This window comes from Panulirus ornatus, chromosome 10, assembly GCF_036320965.1.
Source record: "Panulirus ornatus isolate Po-2019 chromosome 10, ASM3632096v1, whole genome shotgun sequence".
NCBI classification, from domain to species: domain Eukaryota; kingdom Metazoa; phylum Arthropoda; class Malacostraca; order Decapoda; family Palinuridae; genus Panulirus; species Panulirus ornatus.
In genome coordinates this window covers 47,299,181-47,320,267 of record NC_092233.1, presented here as the reverse complement: position 1 = coordinate 47,320,267, position 21,087 = coordinate 47,299,181, and the positions used below count along the sequence as shown (strand labels likewise).

Below are 21,087 nucleotides of genomic sequence, written 5' to 3'. Positions count from 1 at the left end.
CGGTGTTCTTTAAAATTCAGTTCTTCTTTTAACATTATTCAATATATTTTTCCCTGTTTGGATTAGACAAAATTTTATTTTCTTAGTTTGATAGCGACCAAATTTTGTTCTTCTTTTGTTGGGACCTTAATCCCAAATTGCCTTTTCCAAATCAGTTTGGATTTGGTGTTCCCATTTATCAGGCCATTAACTCCATATATCCAGTTTTCCCCTTTTGCACAGAATGGAGATGCTGGTCATAAGCCTGCAAGTGAAAGATTTCAGGTTGATAATTTTAATGATATTTTTGTGTCTTTAAAGTAATAAAAAAATTTAACTTTTTCATTGAAGCAAAAAATTCTCAAAAAGGTTTTAAACCTCTCCCATGCTTTGTTTTTTGTATTTACCTGGGGAGTTTGGGGGCCAGGGGGGGTTTTTGTAATGAAAAAATGGTACAGTACAAAAAGGGGGAATATTTTGTTTTAATTTATATAATATAATTAATATATATATAATTATAATATATATTAATATATTATTTTTATATATATATATATATATGTTTACTTCTTACATTCATCACTTTACTCCCACAACCCCTGTTTCAGGGGATTGCTACTCCTTCCCTTGCCCCTTGTTTCTCACAAACCCCTGATTTTTACTCCAAGACTTTTCCAAACCACTTTTCCCTTACCCTTGAGCTTTTTCACTCAGAAAAAACATCCAGGTTCCTTACTAAAAACATATTACCTACCCTTTTCCTTTTTCACATTTGTTACACCACACACATTTAGGCCCCCCAATCTGACCTTCGAGGGGATGAGCACTCCCCGTGTACTCCTTCTTCTGTTTCCCATTTTAGAAAGTTAAAAAAAATACAAGAGGGGAGGTTTTCTGGCCCCGCTCCCGTCCCCTCTAGTCGCTTTCTAAAAACGGGAGTTTTTGGGGGATATGTGATGAATGTAAGAAAGTAAATTCTCGATTAATAGGAAAACTGAAAGTTGATGGGAGAGATGGGTTTTTTGGGTGCTATGCCCCTTGGGTAAGGAGATGTGGGGGAAATAAAAAGAGCGTGGTTAAAGAGAGCGGGAAGGGGTTTTTTGAAAGGGTTTTGGGGCCCACATGGGAGAAGATGAGGAAAGATTGACCAAGAGGATATATGAGTCGGAGGGTTGGGGGAACGGGGAAGAAGGAGACCAAATTGGGAGTGAAGAGGGAGGGGGAAAAGGATTTTGTGTGATCGGGGCCTGAACATGCAGGGGGTGAAAGGAGGGCAAGGATAGGTGAATTGGAGCAATGTGGATACAGGGGTTGACGTGCTGCAGTGGATTGAATCAAGGAAGTGAAGCGTCCGGGGTAAAACCAAGGAAAGCTGTGTAGGGATGTATATTTTCGTGTGGGCGTGTGATGTACATGTGTATGGGGGGGGTTTGGGGCCCTTTCTTTCGTCTGTTTCCTTTGGGTACTCGCAAAAAGCAAAGGGGGGGACAGCGACAAAGTATTAAAAAAAAAAAAAAAAAAAAAAAAAAAGCACCCGGCATGAGAAGAAACCTCAGAGAGCAGTGTTTGGGAAACAACGAATGAGTGTTTATGGTTTTTGTGCACAGGGGCCGGGTTATGTGATGGGGGATTTGAATGCAAAGGTGAGTAATGTGGCAGTTGAGGGAAAATTGGTAACATGGGGTGTTCAGGTTTGTAAATGGAATGGTTTAAGACTTTGTGATTTAAGTGCTGGGAAAAGGAAATGATGATTGGGAATACCTGTTTAAAAAAACGAGTTAACATAAATATACTTATGTAAGTGAGAGAAAGGCCAAGAGCGTTATTGGGTTACGTTTTAATTGACAGGGGCGAAAAAAAGAACTTTTTGGGTGTTAATGTGGGGAGAGGTGCAACTGGAAGGATGTTGATCATTATCTTTTTTTTGGGGCAAGGTGAGATTTGTATGGGTTTCGAAAGGGAAAAGTGAATGTTGGGGTGAAGAGGGGGTGAGAGTAAGTGAGCTTTGGAGGAGATTGTTGAGGAAAGTACCAGGAGGGGACTGATAAGAATGGAAAAAGGTGAGAACAAAGGAATAGGGGGGTGGGGGGGGGGAAGGGATTATTTAGGGAAAAACATATGGATTTCGCAAAAAGGGTGCTTTTGGCATGAGGAAAAAGTGGGAGGTGGGTTGTTAGAAGGGTATGATGGTGGGATGAAGAAGAAGAGTATTGGGGAAAGAAGGAGAGCATTTGACGATTTTTGCAGGGAAAAAATCATTGAGTGGGAGATGTTTTAAAAAAGAAAGAGACAGGAGGTCAGAGAAGGGTGCAAGAGGTGAAAAAAAGGGCAAATGGGGTTTGGGGGGTAAAGGGGAGTATCATTAAATTTTAGGGAAATAAAAAGATGTTCTGGAAGGAGGTAAATAAAGTGCGTAAGACAAGGGAGAAATTTGGGGAACTTCAGTGAAGGGCGCAAAGGGGGAGGTGATAACAAGTAGGGGTTATGTGGAAGGAGATGGAGTAGTATTTCGAGTGTGTGGAATGTTTTGATGATAAGTGGCAGTTTTTGGGTGTTTTGGTTGAGGGGGGTTTTGCAGAGTGAGAGGGTTAGGAAAATGATTGGTAACAGAGAAGGGGTAGTGAAAGCTTTGCGGAAGATGAAAGCCGGCAAGGCAGCGGGTTTTGGATGGTATTGCAGGGGGAAATTTTTAAAAAAAGGGGGGGACTGTATGTTACGGGTTTGGAAAGGTTTTTTAATGTATTATGACTCATGGGGAGGTGCCTGAGGATTGGGGGAAATTTGCGTGCTTAGTGCCTTGTCAAGGAAAAGGGGGGATAAGAGTTTTTTGCTCAAATTACAGAGGTTAGTTTGTTGAGAATCTGGTAAATTATATGGAGGGTTTTGATTGAGGGGGGTAAAAGGCATGTACAAGCTTTCAGTTTGGGGGAAAGGGAGCAGTGTGGTTCAGAATTTTGGTAGAGATTGGTGGATCAGGTGTTTGCTTTGAAAAAATGTATGTAAAGAAATATTTAGAAAAGCAAATGGATTTGTTGTACATTTATGGATCGGGGAAAGGGCATATGATAGAGTTGTTTGAGATGCTCTGTGGAAGGTATTAAGAATATATGTTGTGGGAGGAAAGTTGTTAGAAGCAGTGAGAAGTTTTTATCAAGGAGTAAGGCATGTGTACGGTAGGAAGAGAGGAAAGGATTGGTTCTCAGTAAAAGTAGGTTTGGGGCAGGGGTGTGTGATGTCTCCTTGGTTTTTAATTTTTTTAGGATGGGGTTTTTTGGGGGAAAAATGCAAGAGTTTTGGAAAGGGGGCAATTTTGAAGTCGGGTTGGGGATGAGAGAGCTTGGGAAGTGAGTCAGTTTTGTTCGCTGATGAACAGCGCTGGTGGGCTGATTCATGTGTAAAAACTGAGAAGCTGGTGACTGAGTTTGGTAAAGTGTGGGGGAAAGAAGAAAGTTTGGAAAGTAAATGTAAATAAGAGCAAGGTATTAGGTACGTGGGTTGAGGGTCAAGTCAATTGGGGGTGGTTTGAAAGGAGAAAACGGGAAGGAAGTGAAGTTTTTTAGATATCTGGGAGTGGATCTGGCATTTGGAGGAAACCCATGGAACGGAAGTGGATCTTTGGGGGTGGGGGGGGGGGGGAAAAAATTCTGGGGGCTTGAAGAATTTTTGGGGGAAGTCGAAACATTATCTCGGAAAGCAAAAATGGGAAAGTTTTGAAGGAATAGTGGTTCAAAAAAAGTTGTAGGGGTTGGGGGGGGCGTGGGGCTATGGATAGAGTTGTGACGGGAGGATGGAGGGTGCGGAAATGAATGTTTGAGGACAATGTGTGGTGTGAGGTGTTTGTTTCGAGTGAGTAACGTAAGGGAAAGAGAGATGTGTGGAAATAAAAAGCGTGGTTGAGAGGCAAAAGAGGGTGTTTTGAAGTGGTTTGGGCCATGGAGGGGATGATGAGGAAAGATTGACCAAGGGATAATTGTGTCGGAAGGTGGAGGGAACAAGGAGAAGAGGGGACCAAATTGGGGGGGTGGAATTTGGGGGAAAAAGGGGGTTTTGTGTGACGGGGTTGTTAAAAGCAGGAGGGGGAAAGGAGGGCAAAGGGAAAAGAGTGAATTGGAGCGATGTGGGGTTTTCGGGGCACGTGCTGTCAGTGGATTGATTTTAAGGGGATTGAAGCGTCTGGGGGAAACCATGGAAGTGGGGAAAGTATATTTGCGTGTGGGGGACTTATGTTTTTAATTTATGGGGGGGGTTGGGCCATTTCTTTCGTCGTTTCCTGCCTCTCGCAACGCGGAGAACAGCGATAAATATAAAAAGAAAAAAAAATATATAATTTATATATATATATATATAATATAATTATTATTATAATATATGAAGAGGGGAGAGAGAGAGAGAGAGAGGGGAGAGAGATGGAGGGTATTTTTAAGGTTTGTTGAATGTGTTTGAGATAGGGGGCAGATATAGGGGTGTCTTGTCGAAAGGGGTGTCAAAGTGAGAGGGTTTGGGGGAAAAAGATTTGGTAAACAAGAAGAGGTAGTAAAAGCTTTGCGGAAGAGAAAGCTGGAAGCAGCGGTTTGGATGGTATTGCAGTGGAATTTATTAAAAAAGGTGGGGGTGTATTGTTGACTGGTGGTAAGGTTATTTAATGTATGTATGACTCATGGTGGTCCCCCCCCCCCCCCCCCCCCCCCCGAGTTTGAGGGAAAGCATGCATAGTGCCATTGTACAAAGGCATAGGGATAAAAGGTGCCAAATTCAGAGGTATAAGTTTGTTGGTATTCCTGGTAAAATATGGGAGGGTATTGATTGAGGGGTAAGGCATGTTTCAGAGCACGATTGGGGGAGAGCTGGTGGTTTCAGAAGTGGTAGAGGTTTGTGGATCAGGGTTTGCTTTGAGTTTTATGTGAGAAATACTTAGAAAAGCAAATGGATTTGTATGTAGCATTTTGGGTCTGGAGAAGGCATATGAGGAGTTGATTGAGATGCTCGTGGAAGGTATTAAGAAATTTTTGTGTGGGGGGCAAGTTGTAGAACAGTGAAAAGTTTTTATCGAGGTAGTAAGGCTGTGTTCGTGTTGGAGAAAAGGAAAAGTGATTGGTTCTCAGTGAATATAGGTTTGCGGCAGGGGGTGTGATGTCTCCCTGGTGTTTAATTGTTTATGGATGGGGTTGTTAGGAGGTGAATGCAAAAAGTTTTGGAAAGATGGGGATAATGAAGTCTGTTGTGGATGGGAGCTGGGAAGGGGTCAGTTGGGGGTTTGCGAATGATACAGCGCGGGGGGATGATTCCTGGAGAAACGCAGAAAAACTGGTGCTGAAGGGGTTTTTTAGTGTGTGAAGAAGAAGTTAAGAAATAAATGTGAATTTAAAAGCAAGGTTTTTAGGTACAGTAGGGTTGAGGGTCAAGTCATTTTTAGAGGTAAGTTTAATGGAGAAAAACTGAGAATAAAAGTGTTTTAGATATCGGTAGTGGATTGGCAGCGGATGGACTATGGAAGCGGAAGTGAATCATAGAGTAGGGGAGGGGGCAAAAACCCTGGGAGATTTGAAGAATGTTTGGGAAAGGGCGAGAACATTATTCTTAAAGGAAAAGGGTATTTTTAAGGAATAGGGTTCAAACAATGTTGTATGGTTGCGAGGTGTGGGCTATGGATAATTTTGTCCCACGGAGGGTGGATGTGCTGGAAATGAATGTTTGGGGGACATGGGTTTGGTGTGAGGTGGTTTGATCGAGTAAGTAATGTAGGGTAGGGGATAGTGGAAATAAAAAGAGGGGTTGAGAGAGAGAAGGGGTGTTTTGAAAGGGTTTTGGGCACATGGAGAGAATGAGTGAGGAAAGATGACCCAAGAGGATATATGTGTCGGAGGTGGAGGGAACAGGAGAAGTGGAGACCAAATTGGGGGTGGAAAGATGGAGTGAAAAAGTTTTTGAGTGTTTCGGGGCCAAAACATGCGGAGAGTAAAAAGGGGGGCAAGGAATGGGAGTGAATTGATCATGTGGTTTTAAGGGGGGTTTGACGGGCTGTCAGTGGTTTAATCGGGGCATGTAAAAAGCGTTTGGGGGTTAAACAATGGAAAGTTTTGTGTGGGGCGGGATGGGGAAAAGGGTTTTGTGGTTTGGGTTTAATTTTGCATGACAGCGGGGAATGAGTTTTGGAGCGAAGAGGCCTTTGTTTTTCTTTTCTAGCGCTACCCCTCCACTTGAGGGGGGGGGGGATGGTTTTCCTGTGTGGGGGGAGGTGGGGGTGGAATGATAAAGGGGGACATGGGGAATTGTGTGCAGGGGTATATAATTATGGGGGTCTGTGTGGTAAGGTATATGGTACATGGATGTATGGCTTGTATATTTGCGTGTTTTGACGTGTGTGTAATATTTGTTATGGAGGGGGGTTTGGGCCATTTCATTCGTCTTTTTCCTTTTGCGGTACCTCGCAAATGTGGAGACAGGGACAAAGCAAAATAAAAAAAAATAATTATATTTAGGGGTTAGGGGAGAAAGAATATTCCAAGTATTCCCTGCTTTGTCTAAGGGGGACTAAAAGGGAAGGGAGCGGGGGGCTGGATCTCCCCTCTTTTTTTTTTTTTTTCCAAAAGAAGGAACAGAGAAGGGGGGGCCCGGTGAGGGAAAATTCCCTCAAAGGCTTTCCCTTTTTCTTAACGCTACCTCCTATTTGGGTTAATTTCAATAATAATAAAAAAAAAAAAAAAAAAATAATTTTTTTTCTTCCCTTTCCCCATCCCCCCCCACCCCCCCAAAAAACCCCCCCAAAAACCCCAACCCAAAAACCCCCCCAAAAAAACCCCCAAAAAAAACCCCCCCCCCCCCAAAACCCCAAAACCCCCAAACCCCCCCCAAACACAAAATTCCCCCCCCCACCCAAAACCCCCCCCCCCCCCCTCAAATCAAACACTCCCAAAAAAAACCCAAAAAAAAATCCCTCACCCCCCCCCCCTCACCCCCACACATAACCTTCCCCCCCCCCAAAATCAATCCCCACCCCCCAAAACCCCCCAAAACCCCCCCTCTCCTTAAACATTAATCCCACCAAAATTCTTACCCCAATTACCCCCCACCCCCACCCCCACCCCCCCCACATTTCTCAATTTTCCCCTTCCCCAAACCACCTCCCGCCCACCCTTTAAAAATCACCTCCCCCCCCCATTTTTTTCCACTTCCTCACCCCCCCATTAACCCCTTCCCATAATCCCGACCCTTTAAACCCCCCTCCATTTCAAATTTTTCACCCCCTCCCCCCCCCTTCCCCCCTCCCTTTCAAACCCCCCCCCTCCAATCACCCCCGTCAACCCCCCCCCCCCCCCCATTGGGGTTTTTCCCCTAAATCACCCCAGGTGATACTAACAAAAACTACCCTTCCCCTCCTTACCCAAAAAACCCTTTTTTTCCCACTTTCCAAAACCTTTGATTCCCCCCCCCCAAAAACCCCACCTTAAAAAAAATTAAAAAAAAGGGGCTCACCCACCCCCCCCCAAACCAATTTTTTTAGCCAAAAATTTTTCCCTCTTATCACTCCTCCACCCTCATAAAAATTTTACTCTTTAACATTGCCCCCCCCTAACTTTTACCTTCCCCGAGACCATCAAATCACTTCCTTCTAAATCCATAAATCTCATAAAACCTTTCTTTTCTAAACTCCTTTTTCCAACACAAATATCCCCAAAACCTTCCACTTTTGCCAACTCTCTTCCCTATATGCTTCTTCAGCCTTTCTCAAACAAATCATCCCTTATATTTTACATAAATAACAACTTATTTTCCCTTTTACACTTTCCCCACCCCTTTTCCTTTTCAATGGACTTGACCCCGCTTCCCCTCCTCAAACCTCAATATTACCATTAAAAAAAAGAAAAAAGATTTTTTTTTAAAAATTTCCCGGTTACATCCAAAAATTCCTTGGGGGTTTACCTTTTCAACTTTTTTTACCCTTTTTTTAATCCTTTTCCAACCCCCGCCTTTTCAACAACCTAAAAACCTACTATTTCACAAAAACATTTAAAAAACCTTAAAAATCCTCACTCCATCTCCTTCTCACATCACCCACTACTTGTTATCACCTCCCCATTTGCGCCTTCACTGAAGTTCCCATTTGCTCCCTTGTCTTACGCACTTTATTTACCTCCTTCCAGAACATCTTTTTATTCTCCTAAAATTTAATGATACTCTCTCACCCCAACTCTCATTTGCCCTTTTTTTCACCTCTTGCACCTTTCTCTTGACCTCCTGTCTCCTTTCTTTTATACTCTCGCACTCAATTTCATTTTTTCCATGCAAAAATCGTCCAAATGCCTCTCTCTTCTCTTTCACTAATACTCTTACTTCTTCATCCCACCACTCACTACCCTTTCTAGTCAACCCACCTCCCACTCTTCTCATGCCACAAGCATCTTTTGAGCAATCCTTCACTGATTCCCTAAATACATCCCATTCCTCCCCCACTCCCCTTACTCCATTGTTTCTCACCTTTTTCCATTCTGTACTCAGTCTCTCCTGGTACTTCCTCACACAAGTCTCCTTCCCAAGCTCACTTACTCTCACCACCCTCTTCACCCCAACATTCACTCTTCTTTTCTGAAAACCCATACAAATCTTCACCTTAGCCTCCACAAGATAATGATCAGACATCCCTCCAGTTGCACCTCTCAGCACATTAACATCCAAAAGTCTCTCTTTTGCGCACCTGTCAATTAACACGTAATCCAATAACGCTCTCTGGCCATCTCTCCTACTTACATAAGTATACTTATGTATATCTCGCTTTTTAAACCAGGTATTCCCAATCATCAGTCCTTTTTCAGCACATAAATCTACAAGCTCTTCACCATTTCCATTTACAGCACTGAACACCCCATGTATACCAATTTTTCCCTCAACTGCCACATTACTCACCTTTGCATTCAAATCACCCAACACTATAACCCGGTCTCGTGCATCAAAACCACTAACACACTCATTCAGCTGCTTCCAAAACACTTGCCTCTCATGATCTTTCTTCTCATGCCCAGGTGCATATGCACCAATAATCACCCATCTCTCTCCATCAACTTTCAGTTTTACCCATATTAATTGAGAATTTACTTTCTTACATTCTATCACATACTTCCACAACTCCTGTTTCAGGAGTACTGCTACTCCTTCATTTGCTATTGTCCTCTCACTAACCCCTGACTTTACTCCCAAGACATTCCCAAACCACTCTTCCCCTTTACCCTTGAGCTTCGTTTCACTGAGAGCCAAAACATCCAGGTTCCTTTCCTCAAACATACTACCTATCTCTCCTTTTTTCACATCTTGGTTACATCCACACACATATAGGCACCCCAATCTGAGCCTTCGAGGAGGATGAGCACTCCCCGTGTGACTCCTTCTTCTGTTTCCCATTTTAGAAAGTTAAAAAATACAAGGAGGGGAGGATTTCTGGCCCCCCGCTCCCGTCCCCTCTAGTCGCTTTCTACGACATGCGAGGAATATATATATATATATCTGGTTTGTTGTGGATTTTTTGCCACAGTTAACTTATTGCATCCTTTAACTCCTGAATGACCCAGGTTTATCAGAAGAATTTAAAAGATAGTCCTGCCATATTATTTGATAGAAAATGTCAAGAAAACTTTGACATGGCTGCACCTTCCCCTGTCGTGTTACTTGGGAATCTTATGAGCTCAGATTTTTTTCTTATGCTAACAGCAGTTGCTTGTGACATAAGGTATCTCTGCATACTGATAAAACTTGCTCTTCAGTTTAAGATATGGTGGGAAAAGGCAGCTAGTACAAATATGGCTAATGTCTCAACAGTTTGAGAGAGTGCTTCATGGGAAACTCATAGCTTCTTGAAATGTAAGGCACTTCGTTATGCTTGTCAAATTTAGATGAGGGTGGAAGAAACAGTCCATGCAAGTATGGCTAATGTCTCCATACCATGAAATGTAAATGTACATCTCGGTCTTTCGGACTGTGAAACATTTATTAGTTATGCTGTAGTAGAAATTCCTGTAAAAGTTTACTGATGAAATGCTGATTGTGACATGAGGTATCAGAAAGTAGTCAGACTTTCACTTGCTGACCCTCCTATGCCAATGCTTTTTGCTTGTGTGTTGTAGGCTCAGGAAATGTAGAGTAATTTTCATTAAGGTCAAAAAATATTTATGGTTCATGTATTTCTATATGATAATAATGCAGTTCATACTTGTCAGGTTTTACACACTTTGATTAGTACAGTAATTAGAATATTTAGAGATAGCACTGTGTCACTTCCTTTCCAACAAAATTTGATTATCACATTTATACCAATTAGGAGTGCTAATTGTGTTTACATATTGTAATTTTAATTTTTGTCTTGGGGTATGAAGAAATTTATTTCAACTTTATTTATGTTCCTCTGAACAACTTTTATTTTGGTGTTATGTTTATTCTGTAGTTGCTCTGTTGTGTTTTACAGTTTCTTACCTTTTGCCTAACCACACAGATGTGCTCAATGGCTACAATGGAACAATCTTTGCCTATGGGCAGACGTCATCAGGGAAAACTCACACCATGGAAGGCGTTATTGGGGACCCAAATCTCCAAGGCATCATACCTCGCATCATCCAAGATATTTTTAATCATATCTATAACATGGAAGAAAACCTTGAATTCCATATCAAAGTATCCTATTTTGAAATCTACATGGATAAAATTAGAGACTTGCTTGATGGTTAGTAGTTTAAAGAAATACCTTTAGCCAATTGATTCAGTGTCATTGGAGTCTAAGACTTGATCTTTTATGTATTTGTTGATATACTTCAGTTATATGAAAGGAAAGGCATATTACTTCATGTGCAAAATTGTCTATAGTGGATTGACAGGCTGATATACCACACCTCTCTCCAACCCTGTCATTTATTGATATTAACCATCCTTGCACCACCTTTTTTCCTCAAACATTTTAACACATTCATGCTCTTCCATACTTTTTATTATATAGGGCCATTACCTTTCATCCATACCACACTGTTGGATCTACAAAACTATACCATCCCTCTGATGTCTGTTCCATTTGGGAACTCCCTTAAGTGGATAGCCACAGCAAGAGTCTCCACAACTGATGAACTCCAATGACACTTTTTGCCTAAAATGCTACACCCTTAACAGGCCATTAGCAGAAGGATAACTCGAGCACCATGTTTTCAGAGGCTCCTTACCTAATGTTTCTACCAACTACTTCTATCCAATGTTTCGAATGATAGAAATGTTAAGTAATAGCATTAGAAGTAGTTAGGAACATTAGGTTGGAGCTTAGGTAGAAGTAATATGATCTGTTGTACTATCAGACTGAAACACCTTATGGCTCCCTGCAGCTTTCATAGTTTCATTACTATGTCTTCTTCCAGATATGTATAACATCTCACTTACTCCAGGTTCTCTTCAATCCATGATCAGACATCCCACGAGCTGCCACTCTCAGTAGAATCACATTAAAGCATCACTTTTTCAAGCCTGTCATTCAGTACATAATCCAGTAATGTTCGCTTACCACCTACTTTATCCACCCTTTTACCTATGTATGCCCCCGTTTTAGAGCAAGTGTTCCCAATCACCAGTTCTTTTTCAGCACACATCTCCACAAGTTGCTAGTCATTAAATTTGCTGGATACTCTGTACCCCCCAAATATACCCTCTGTTGCCACATTAACCACTGGTGCATCCAAATCACACGTCTTTAATACCTAATTCCTTGCATCAGAATTACTGACACACACACTTGGCTTCTTTTAAACACCCTCCTCCTTGCTTCCAGTTGTATAAGTACTAACAAACAACTCCTTTTTAACCTTTTTTTTTTTAATTTATTTTGATTTTTAATTTTGTGTCTTGGGCTCACTTCCCTACACTCTCAGCCTGTCCCACGACTTGTCCTTCAGCAGAAGTTCTGTCCCTTTCTTATTTCTTGTCCTCATGCTAACCCCTGACTTTACCCCTTGAACATTGCCAAACCATTCATCTCCTTTTGCTTTGTTTCGCTTAGTTTCAGCATCCACGCTCCTTTTTGCATACATCTTACCTATCTCTCTCTTCTTCTTGTCCTGGTTTCATCTACATACATTGATACCTCAGCCAAAGGCTTCTAGGAGAATGAACTTTACATATTTGGCTCCTCCTTATGTATCAACTTTCAGAAATTGAAAATACGAGAGGTGAGTGTTTTTTAGTGTATTCAAACGATACACATCATCAGCAGTTGGACTTACTTCTAGATTATGGTAAGCCTCATTTATATTGAGTATGCCATTTGATGTAACATTGAATGTAGATTGTATTTCTACCTTTTCATATTTTTAACATTAATAACAACCATGACTTTTATTATAGGTTGCTTTTGACACGATAAAGATTTTATTCCATATATGGCTTGTGGATTTGTGTTCTGAAAAAAGACTGGAGATTGGGAATACCTTGTTTAGAAAGAGGGATATGCATAAGGATACATATGTGAGTAGGAGAGATGTCAAAGGGCATCATTAGATTATGTGTCAATTAATAGGCATGTAAAAGAGACTCTTAGATGTTAATGTGCTGATAGAGGTAGCTGGTGGGATGTCTTTGTGGAGGTGAAGGTGAAGATTTGTAGAGGTTTTCAAAAAATAAGAGGGAATGTCAGGGAGAAGAGAGTGGTGAGAGTAAGTGAGCTTGGAGAGGAAACTTGTGTGAGGAAGTACCAGGAGAGATTGAGTGAAGAATGTCAAAAGGGGAGAGCAAATGATGTGGATGAGGAATGGGATGTATTTAGGGAAGCAGTGATGGCATGTACAAGAGATGCATGTGGCATGAGAAAGATGGGATGTGGGCAGGTTAGAAAGGGTAGTGAGTGGTGGGATGAGGAAGTAAGGTTGTTAGTTAAAGAGAAAAGAGGCATTTGGATGGTGCTTGCAAGGAAGGAGTGCAAATGACTGGAAGATGTATAAGAGAAAGCAGTAGGAGGTCAAGAGGAAGGTGCAAGAGTTGAAAAAGAGAGCACATGAGAGTGGGATAAGAGGGGTATCATTAAACTTTAGGGAGATAAAAGATGTTATGGAAGGAAGTGAATAACCTGCGTTAGGCGAGAACAAATGTGAACATCAGTAAAGGGGGCTGGCGGGGGTGAAGTGCCTGAGGATTGGCAGAATGCATGTATAGTGCCATTGAACATAGTCAAAGGGGATAAAGGTGTGTGTGTTCAAACCACAGAGAAATAAGTTTGGAGTATTCCTGGGAAATAGCATGGGAGGGTATTGATTGAGAGGGTGAAGACATGTATAGAGCATCAAACCGAGGAGGAGGAGTGTGTTGCAGGGATGGTAGAGGATGTGAGGATCAGGTGTTTGCTTTAAAGAATGTATGCTAGAAATACTTAGAGAAACAGATGGATTGTATATGGCATTTATGGATCTGGAGAAGACATGTGACAGAGTTGATAGAGATGCTTTGTGGAAGGTCTTAAGAGCATACAGTGTGGGAGGTAAGCTGGTAGAAGCAGTGAGATTTTATCAAGGGTGTAAGGCATATGTACAAGTAAGAAGAGAGGAGAGTGATTGGTTCCTAGTGAAGGTCTGTCTGTGGCAGGGGTGTGATATGTCCCCATGGTTGTTTAATTAGTTTATGGATGGGGTTGGTTAGGGAGGTAACTGCAAGAGTATTGGAGAGAGAGGTGAGTATGCTGTAAGATGGGGATGAGAGGGCCAGAAAAGTGAGTCGGTTGTTGTTCGCCAATGATACAGCACTGGTAGCCGATTCGATTGAGAAATTGGAGAAGTTGGTGACTGAGTTTGGAAAAGTGTGTGAAAGGAGAAACTTGAGAGTAAATGTGAATAAGGCAAGGTTATTAAGTTCAGCAGGGTTGAGAGACAAGTTAGTTTGGATGTAAGTTTGAATAGAGAAAAAATGGAGGAAGTGGAGTGTTTCAGATATCTGGGAGTGAACGTAGCAGTGAAGGGAACCATGGAAGTGGGAAGTGAGTCATAGGGTGGAGGAGGGGGGGCGAAGGTTCTGGGAGCGATGAAAATATGTGGAAAGAGAGAACTTTATCTTGGAGAGTGAAAATGAATTTGTTTGCAGGAACAGTAGTTCCATCTATATTATATGGTTGCGAGGCTTGGGCTATAGATAGGGTTATATGGAGGAGGTTAGATGTCTGAGGACAGAATGTGTTGAGAGGTGGTGTGATCGAGTAAGTGATGAAAGGGTAAACGATGTGTGGTAATAGATAGTGTGGTTGAGAGAGCAATAGAGGGTGTGTTGAAGTAGTTTGGACATATGGAGAATGAGGTTGATAGAGAGTTTATATGTGTCAGAGGTGGAAGGAACAAGAATCTTTAGACCAAATTGGAGTTAGATGTAGCAAAAAAGAGTTTTAATGATTGGGGTCTGAACATGCAGGAGGGTGAGAGGCGTGCAAGGAATTGAGTGAATTGGAATGATGTGGTGTACCAGGGTTGACATGCTGTCAATGGACTGAACCAGGGCATGTGAAACACCTGGGGTGAATCATGGAAAGGTCTCTGGGGTCTGGATGTGGATAGGGAATTTAGGTTCTGTGCATTACACATGTCATCTAGAGACTGAGTGTGAACGAATGTGGCCTTATTTGTCTGTTTTCCTGGTGATACCTCGCTGATGCATGGGGTAGCGATGCTTTTTCCTTTGGTGCAGAGTGGCCTTGTGAATGGATGAAGGCAAGTGAGTATGAATATGTTCATGGTTATATATATGTATATGGCTGTATATGTTTATGTATATATATATATATATATATATATATATATATATATATATATATATATATATATATATTTTTTTTTTTTTTTTTTTTTCTTTTTTGCTTTGTCGCTGTCTCCCGCGTTTGCGAGGTAGCGCAAGGAAACAGACGAAAGAAATGGCCCAACCCACCCCTATACACATGTATATATATACGTCCACACACGCAAATATACATACCCACACAGCTTTCTATGGTTTACCCCAGACGCTTCACATGCCTTGATTCAATCCACTGACAGCACGTCAACCCCGGTATACCACATCGCTCCAATTCACTCTATTCCTTGCCCTCCTTTCACCCTCCTGCATGTTCAGGCCCCAATCACACAAAATCTTTTTCACTCCATCTTTCCACCTCCAATTTGGTCTCCCTCTTCTCCTCGTTCCCTCCACCTCCGACACATATATTCTCTTGGTCAATCTTTCCTCACTCATTCTCTCCATGTGCCCGAACCATTTCAAAACACCCTCTTCTGCTCTCTCAACCACACTCTTTTTATTTCCACACATCTCTCTTACCCTTACGTTACTTACTCGATCAAACCACCTCACACCACACATTGTCCTCAAACATCTCATTTCCAGCACATCCATCCTCCTGCGCACAACTCTATCCATAGGACACGCCTCGCAACCATACAACATTGTTGGAAACACTATTCCTTCAAACATACCCATTTTGGCTTTCCGAGATAATGTTCTCGAGTTCCACACATTCTTCAAGGCTCCCAGAATTTTCGCCCCCTCCCCCACCCTATGATCTACTTCCGCTTCCATGGTTCCATCCGCTGCCAGATCCACTACCAGATATCTAAAACACTTCACTTCCTCCAGTTTTTCTCCATTTAAACTCGCCTCCCAATTGACTTGACCCTCAACCCTACTGTACCTAATAACCTTGCTCTTATTCACATTTACTCTTAACTTTCTTCTTTCACACACTTTACCAAACTCAGTCACCAGCTTCTGCAGTTTCTCACATGAATCAGCCACCAGCGCTGTATCATCAGCGAACAATAACTGACTCACTTCCCAAGCTCTCTCATCCCCAACAGACTTCATACTTGCCCCTCTTTCCAAAACTCTTGCATTCACTTCCCTAACGGCCCCATCCATAAACAAATTAAACAACCATGGAGACATCACACACCCCTGCCGCAAACCTACATTCACTGAGAACCAATCACTTTCCTCTCTTCCTACACGTATACATGCCTTACATCCTCGATAAAAACTTTTCACTGCCTCTAACAACTTGCCTCCCACACCATATATTCTTAATACCTTCCACAGAGCATCTCTATCAACTCTATCATATGCCTTCTCCAGATCCATAAATGCTACATACAAATCCATTTGCTTTTCTAAGTATTTCTCACATACATTCTTCAAAGCAAACACCTGATCCACACATCCTCTACCACTTCTGAAACCACACTGCTCTTCCCCAAGCTGATGCTCTGTACATGCCCTCACCCTCTCAATCAATACCCTCCCATATAATTTCCCAGGAATACTCAACAAACTTATACCTCTGTAATTTGAGCACTCACTCATATCCCCTTTGCCTTTGTACAATGGCACTATGCACGCATTCCGCCAATCCTCAGGCACCTCACCATGAGTCATACATACATTAAATAACCTTACCAACCAGTCAATAATACAGTCACCACCTTTTTTAATAAATTCCACTGCAATACCATCCAAACCTGCTGCCTTGCCGGCTTTCATCTTCCGCAAAGCTTTTACTACCTCATCTCTGTTTACCAAATCATTTTCCCTAACCCTCTCACTTTGCACACCACCTCGACACCCTATATCTGCCACTCAATCATCAAACACATTCAACAAACCTTCAAAATACTCACTCCATCTCCTTCTCACATCCCCACTACTTGTTATCACCTCCCCATTTGCGCCCTTCACTGAAGTTCCCATTTGCTCCCTTGTCTTACGCACTTTATTTACCTCCTTCCAAAACATCTTTTTATTCTCCCTAAAATTTAATAATACTCTCTCACCCCAACTCTCATTTGCCCTCTTTTTCATCTCTTGCACCTTTCTCTTGACCTCCTGTCTCTTTCTTTTATACATCTCCCACTCAATTGCATTTTTTCCCTGCAAAAATAATCCAAATGCCTCTCTCTTCTCTTTCACTAATAATCTTACTTCTTCATCCCACCACTCACTACCCTTTCTAATCAACCCACCTCCCACTCTTCTCATGCCACAAGCATCTTTTGCGCAATCCATCACTGATTCCCTAATACATCCCATTCCTCCCCCACTCCCCTTACTTCCATTGTTCTCACCTTTTTCCATTCTGTACTCAGTCTCTCCTGGTACTTCCTCACACAAGTCTCCTTCCCAAGCTCACTTACTCTCACCACCCTCTTCACCCCAACATTCACTCTTCTTTTCTGAAAACCCATACAAATCTTCACCTTAGCCTCCACAAGATAATGATCAGACATCCCTCCAGTTGCACCTCTCAGCACATTAACATCCAAAAGTCTCTCTTTTGCGCACCTGTCAATTAACACGTAATCCAATAACGCTCTCTGGCCATCTCTCCTACTTGCATACGTATACTTATGTATATCTCGCTTTTTAAACCAGGTATTCCCAATCACCAGTCCTTTTTCAGCACATAAATCTACAAGCTCTTCACCATTTCCATTTACAACACTGAACACCCCATGTATACCAATTATTCCCTCAACTGCCACATTACTCACCTTTGCATTCAAATCACCCATCACTATAACCAGGTCTCGTTCATCAAAACCACTAACACACTCATTTAGCTGCTCCCAAAACACTTGCCTCTCATGATCTTTCTTCTCATATATGTATATATATATATATATATTTATTTATTTTGCTTTGTCGCTGTCTCCCACGTTTGCGAGGTAGCGCAAGGAAACAGATGAAAGAAATGGCCCAGCCCACCCCCATTCACATGTACATACATACATGTCCACACACGCAAATATACATACCCATACATCTCAATGTACAGATATATATACACACACAGACACATACATATATACACATGCACAGAATTCACACTGTCTGCCTTTATTCATTCCCATCGCCACCTCGCCACACATGGAATAACATCCCCCTCCCCCCTCATGTGTGTGAGGTAGCGCTAGGAAAAGACAACAAAGGCCCCATTCGTTCACACTCAGTCTCTAGCTGTCATGCAATAATGCGTGAAACCACAGCTCCCTTTCCACATCCAGGCCCCACAGAACTTTCCATGGTTTACCCCAGACGCTTCGCATGCCCTGATTCAATCCATTGACAGCACGTCGACCCCTGTATACTACATCGATCCAATTCACTCTCTTCCTTGCCCGCCTTTCACCCTCCTGCATGTTCAGGCACTGATCACTCAAAATCTTTTTCACTCCATCTTTCCACCTCCAATTTGGTCTCCCACTTCTCCTCGTTCCCTCCACCTCTGACACATATATCCTCTTGGTCAATCTTTCCTCACTCATTCTCTCCATGTGCCCAAACCATTTCAAAACACCCCCATCTGCTCTCTCAACCACGCTCTTTTTATTTCCACACATCTCTCTTACCCTTACATTACTTACTCGATCAAACCACCTCACACTACATATCGTCCTCAAACATCTCATTGTTGGAACCACCATTCCTTCAAACATAGCCATTTTTGCTTTCTGAGATAACGTTCTCGACTTCCACACATTCTTCAAGGCTCCCAGGATTTTTGCCCCCTCCCCCACCCTATGATTCACTTCCGCTTCCATGGTTCCATCCGTTACCAGATCCACTCCCAGATATCTAAAACACTTTACTTCCTCCAGTTTTTCTCCATTCAAACTTACCTCCCTGGGAACTGACTTGACCCTAAACCCTACTGTACCTAATAGCCTTGCTGTTATTCACATGTACTCTTCTTTCACACACTTTACCAAACTCAGTCACCATCTTCTGCAGTTTCTCACATGAATCAGCCACCAGCGCTGTATCATCAGCGAACAACAACTGACTCACTTCCCAAGCTCTCTTATCCCCAACAGACTTCATACTTGCCCCTCTTTCCAAAACTCTTGCATTCACCTCCTTAACAACCCCATCCATAAACAAACTAAACAACCATGGACACATCACACACACCTGCCGCAAACCTACATTCACTGAGAACCAATCACTTTTCTCTCTTCCTTCACGTACACATATATATATATATATTTTTTTTTTTTTTTTCATACTATTCGCCATTTCCCGCGATAGCGAGGTAGCGTTAAGAACAGAGGACTGGGCCTTTGAGGGAATATCCTCACCTGGCCCCCTTCTCTGTTCCTTCTTTTGGAAAATTAAAAAAAAAAAAAAACGAGAGGGGAGGATTTCCAGCACCCCGCTCCCTTCCCTTTTAGTCGCCTTCTACGACACGCAGGGGATACGTGGGAAGTATTCTTTCTCCCCTATCCCCAGGGATATATATATATATATATATATATATCTGCAGTTTCTCACATGAATCAGCCACCAGCGCTGTATCATCAGCGAACAACAACTGACTCACTTCCCAAGCTCTCTCATCCCCAACAGACTTCATACTTGCCCCTCTTTCCAGGACTCTTGCATTTACCTCCCTAACAACCCCATCCATAAACAAATTAAACAACCATGGAGACATCACACACCCCTGCCGCAAACCTACATTCACTGAGAACCAATCACTTTCCTCTCTTCCTACACGTACACATGCCTTACATCCTCGATAAAAACTTTTCACTGCTTCTAACAACTTGCCTCCCACACCATATATTCTTAATACCTTCCACAGAGCATCTCTATCAACTCTATCATATGCTGATTCATGTGAGAAACTGCAGAAGCTGGTGACTGAGTTTGGTAAAGTGTGTGGAAGAAGAAAGTTAAGAGTAAATGTGAATAAGAGCAAGGTTATTAGGTACAGTAGGGGTGAGGGTCAAGTCAATTGGGAGGTGAGTTTGAATGGAGAAAAACTGGAGGAAGTGAAGTGTTTTAGATATCTGGGAGTGGATCTGTCAGCGGATGGAACCATGGAAGCGGAAGTGGATCATAGGGTGGGGGAGGGGGCGAAAATTTTGGGAGCCTTGAAAAATGTGTGGAAGTCGAGAACATTATCTCGGAAAGCAAAAATGGGTATGTTTGAAGGAATAGTGGTACCAACAATGTTGTATGGTTGCGAGGCGTGGGCTATGGATAGAGATGTGCGCAGGAGGATGGATGTGCTGGAAATGAGATGTTTGAGGAAAATGTGTGGTGTGAGGTGGTTTGATCGAGTAAGTAACGTAAGGGTAAGAGAGATGTGTGGAAATAAAAAGAGCGTGGTTGAGAGAGCAGAAGAGGGTGTTTTGAAATGGTTTGGGCACATGGAGAGAATGAGTGAGGAAAGATTGACCAAGAGGATATATGTGTCGGAGGTGGAGGGAACGAGGAGAAGAGGGAGACCAAATTGGAGGTGGAAAGATGGAGTGAAAAAGATTTTGTGTGATCGGGGCCTGAACATGCAGGAGGGTGAAAGGAGGGCAAGGAATAGAGTGAATTGGAGCGATGTGGTATACAGGGGTTGACGTGCTGTCAGTGGATTGAATCAAGGCATGTGAAGCGTCTGGGGTAAACCATGGAAAGCTGTGTAGGTATGTATATTTGCGTGTGTGGACGTGTGTATGTACATGTGTATGGGGGGGGGGTTGGGCCATTTCTTTCGTCTGTTTCCTTGCGCTACCTCGCAAACGCGGGAGACAGCGACAAAGTATAAAAAAAAAAAAAAAAAAAAAAAAAATATATATATATATATATATATATATATATATATATATATATATATATATATATATTATCCAGGGATAATATATATATATATATATATATATATATATATATATATATATATATATATCCCTGGGGATAGGGGAGAAAGAATACTTCCCACGTATTCCCTGCGTGTCGTAGAAGGCGACTAAAAGGGGAGGGAGCGGGGGGCTGGAAATCCTCCCCTCTCGTTTTTTTTTTTAATTTTCCAAAAGAAGGAACAGAGAATTGGGCCAGGTGAGGGTATTCCCTCAAGGCCCAGTCCTCTGTTCTTAACGCTACCTCGCTAATGCGGGAAATGGCGAATAGTTTGAAAGAAAGAAATATATATATATATATATATATATATATATATATATATATATATATATATATATATATATATATATATATATATGTACAGAGCATCAGATTGGGGAAGAGCAGTGTGGTTTCAGAAGTGGTAGAGGATGTGTGGATCAGGTGTTTGCTTTGAAG

At 42.1% G+C, this 21,087-nt stretch overlaps 1 protein-coding gene across 1 annotated transcript in view; it reads left to right on the top strand.

The window, feature by feature from the left end:
- LOC139750933 (kinesin heavy chain-like) overlaps positions 1-21,087 on the top strand; it is a 442,650-nt gene that overhangs the window by 42,564 nt on the left and 378,999 nt on the right. Inside the window, exon 3 of the mRNA XM_071665845.1 lies at positions 10,457-10,684. Within this exon, the coding sequence (XP_071521946.1) occupies positions 10,457-10,684 (228 nt within the window). The remainder of the gene's footprint in view (positions 1-10,456; positions 10,685-21,087) is intronic.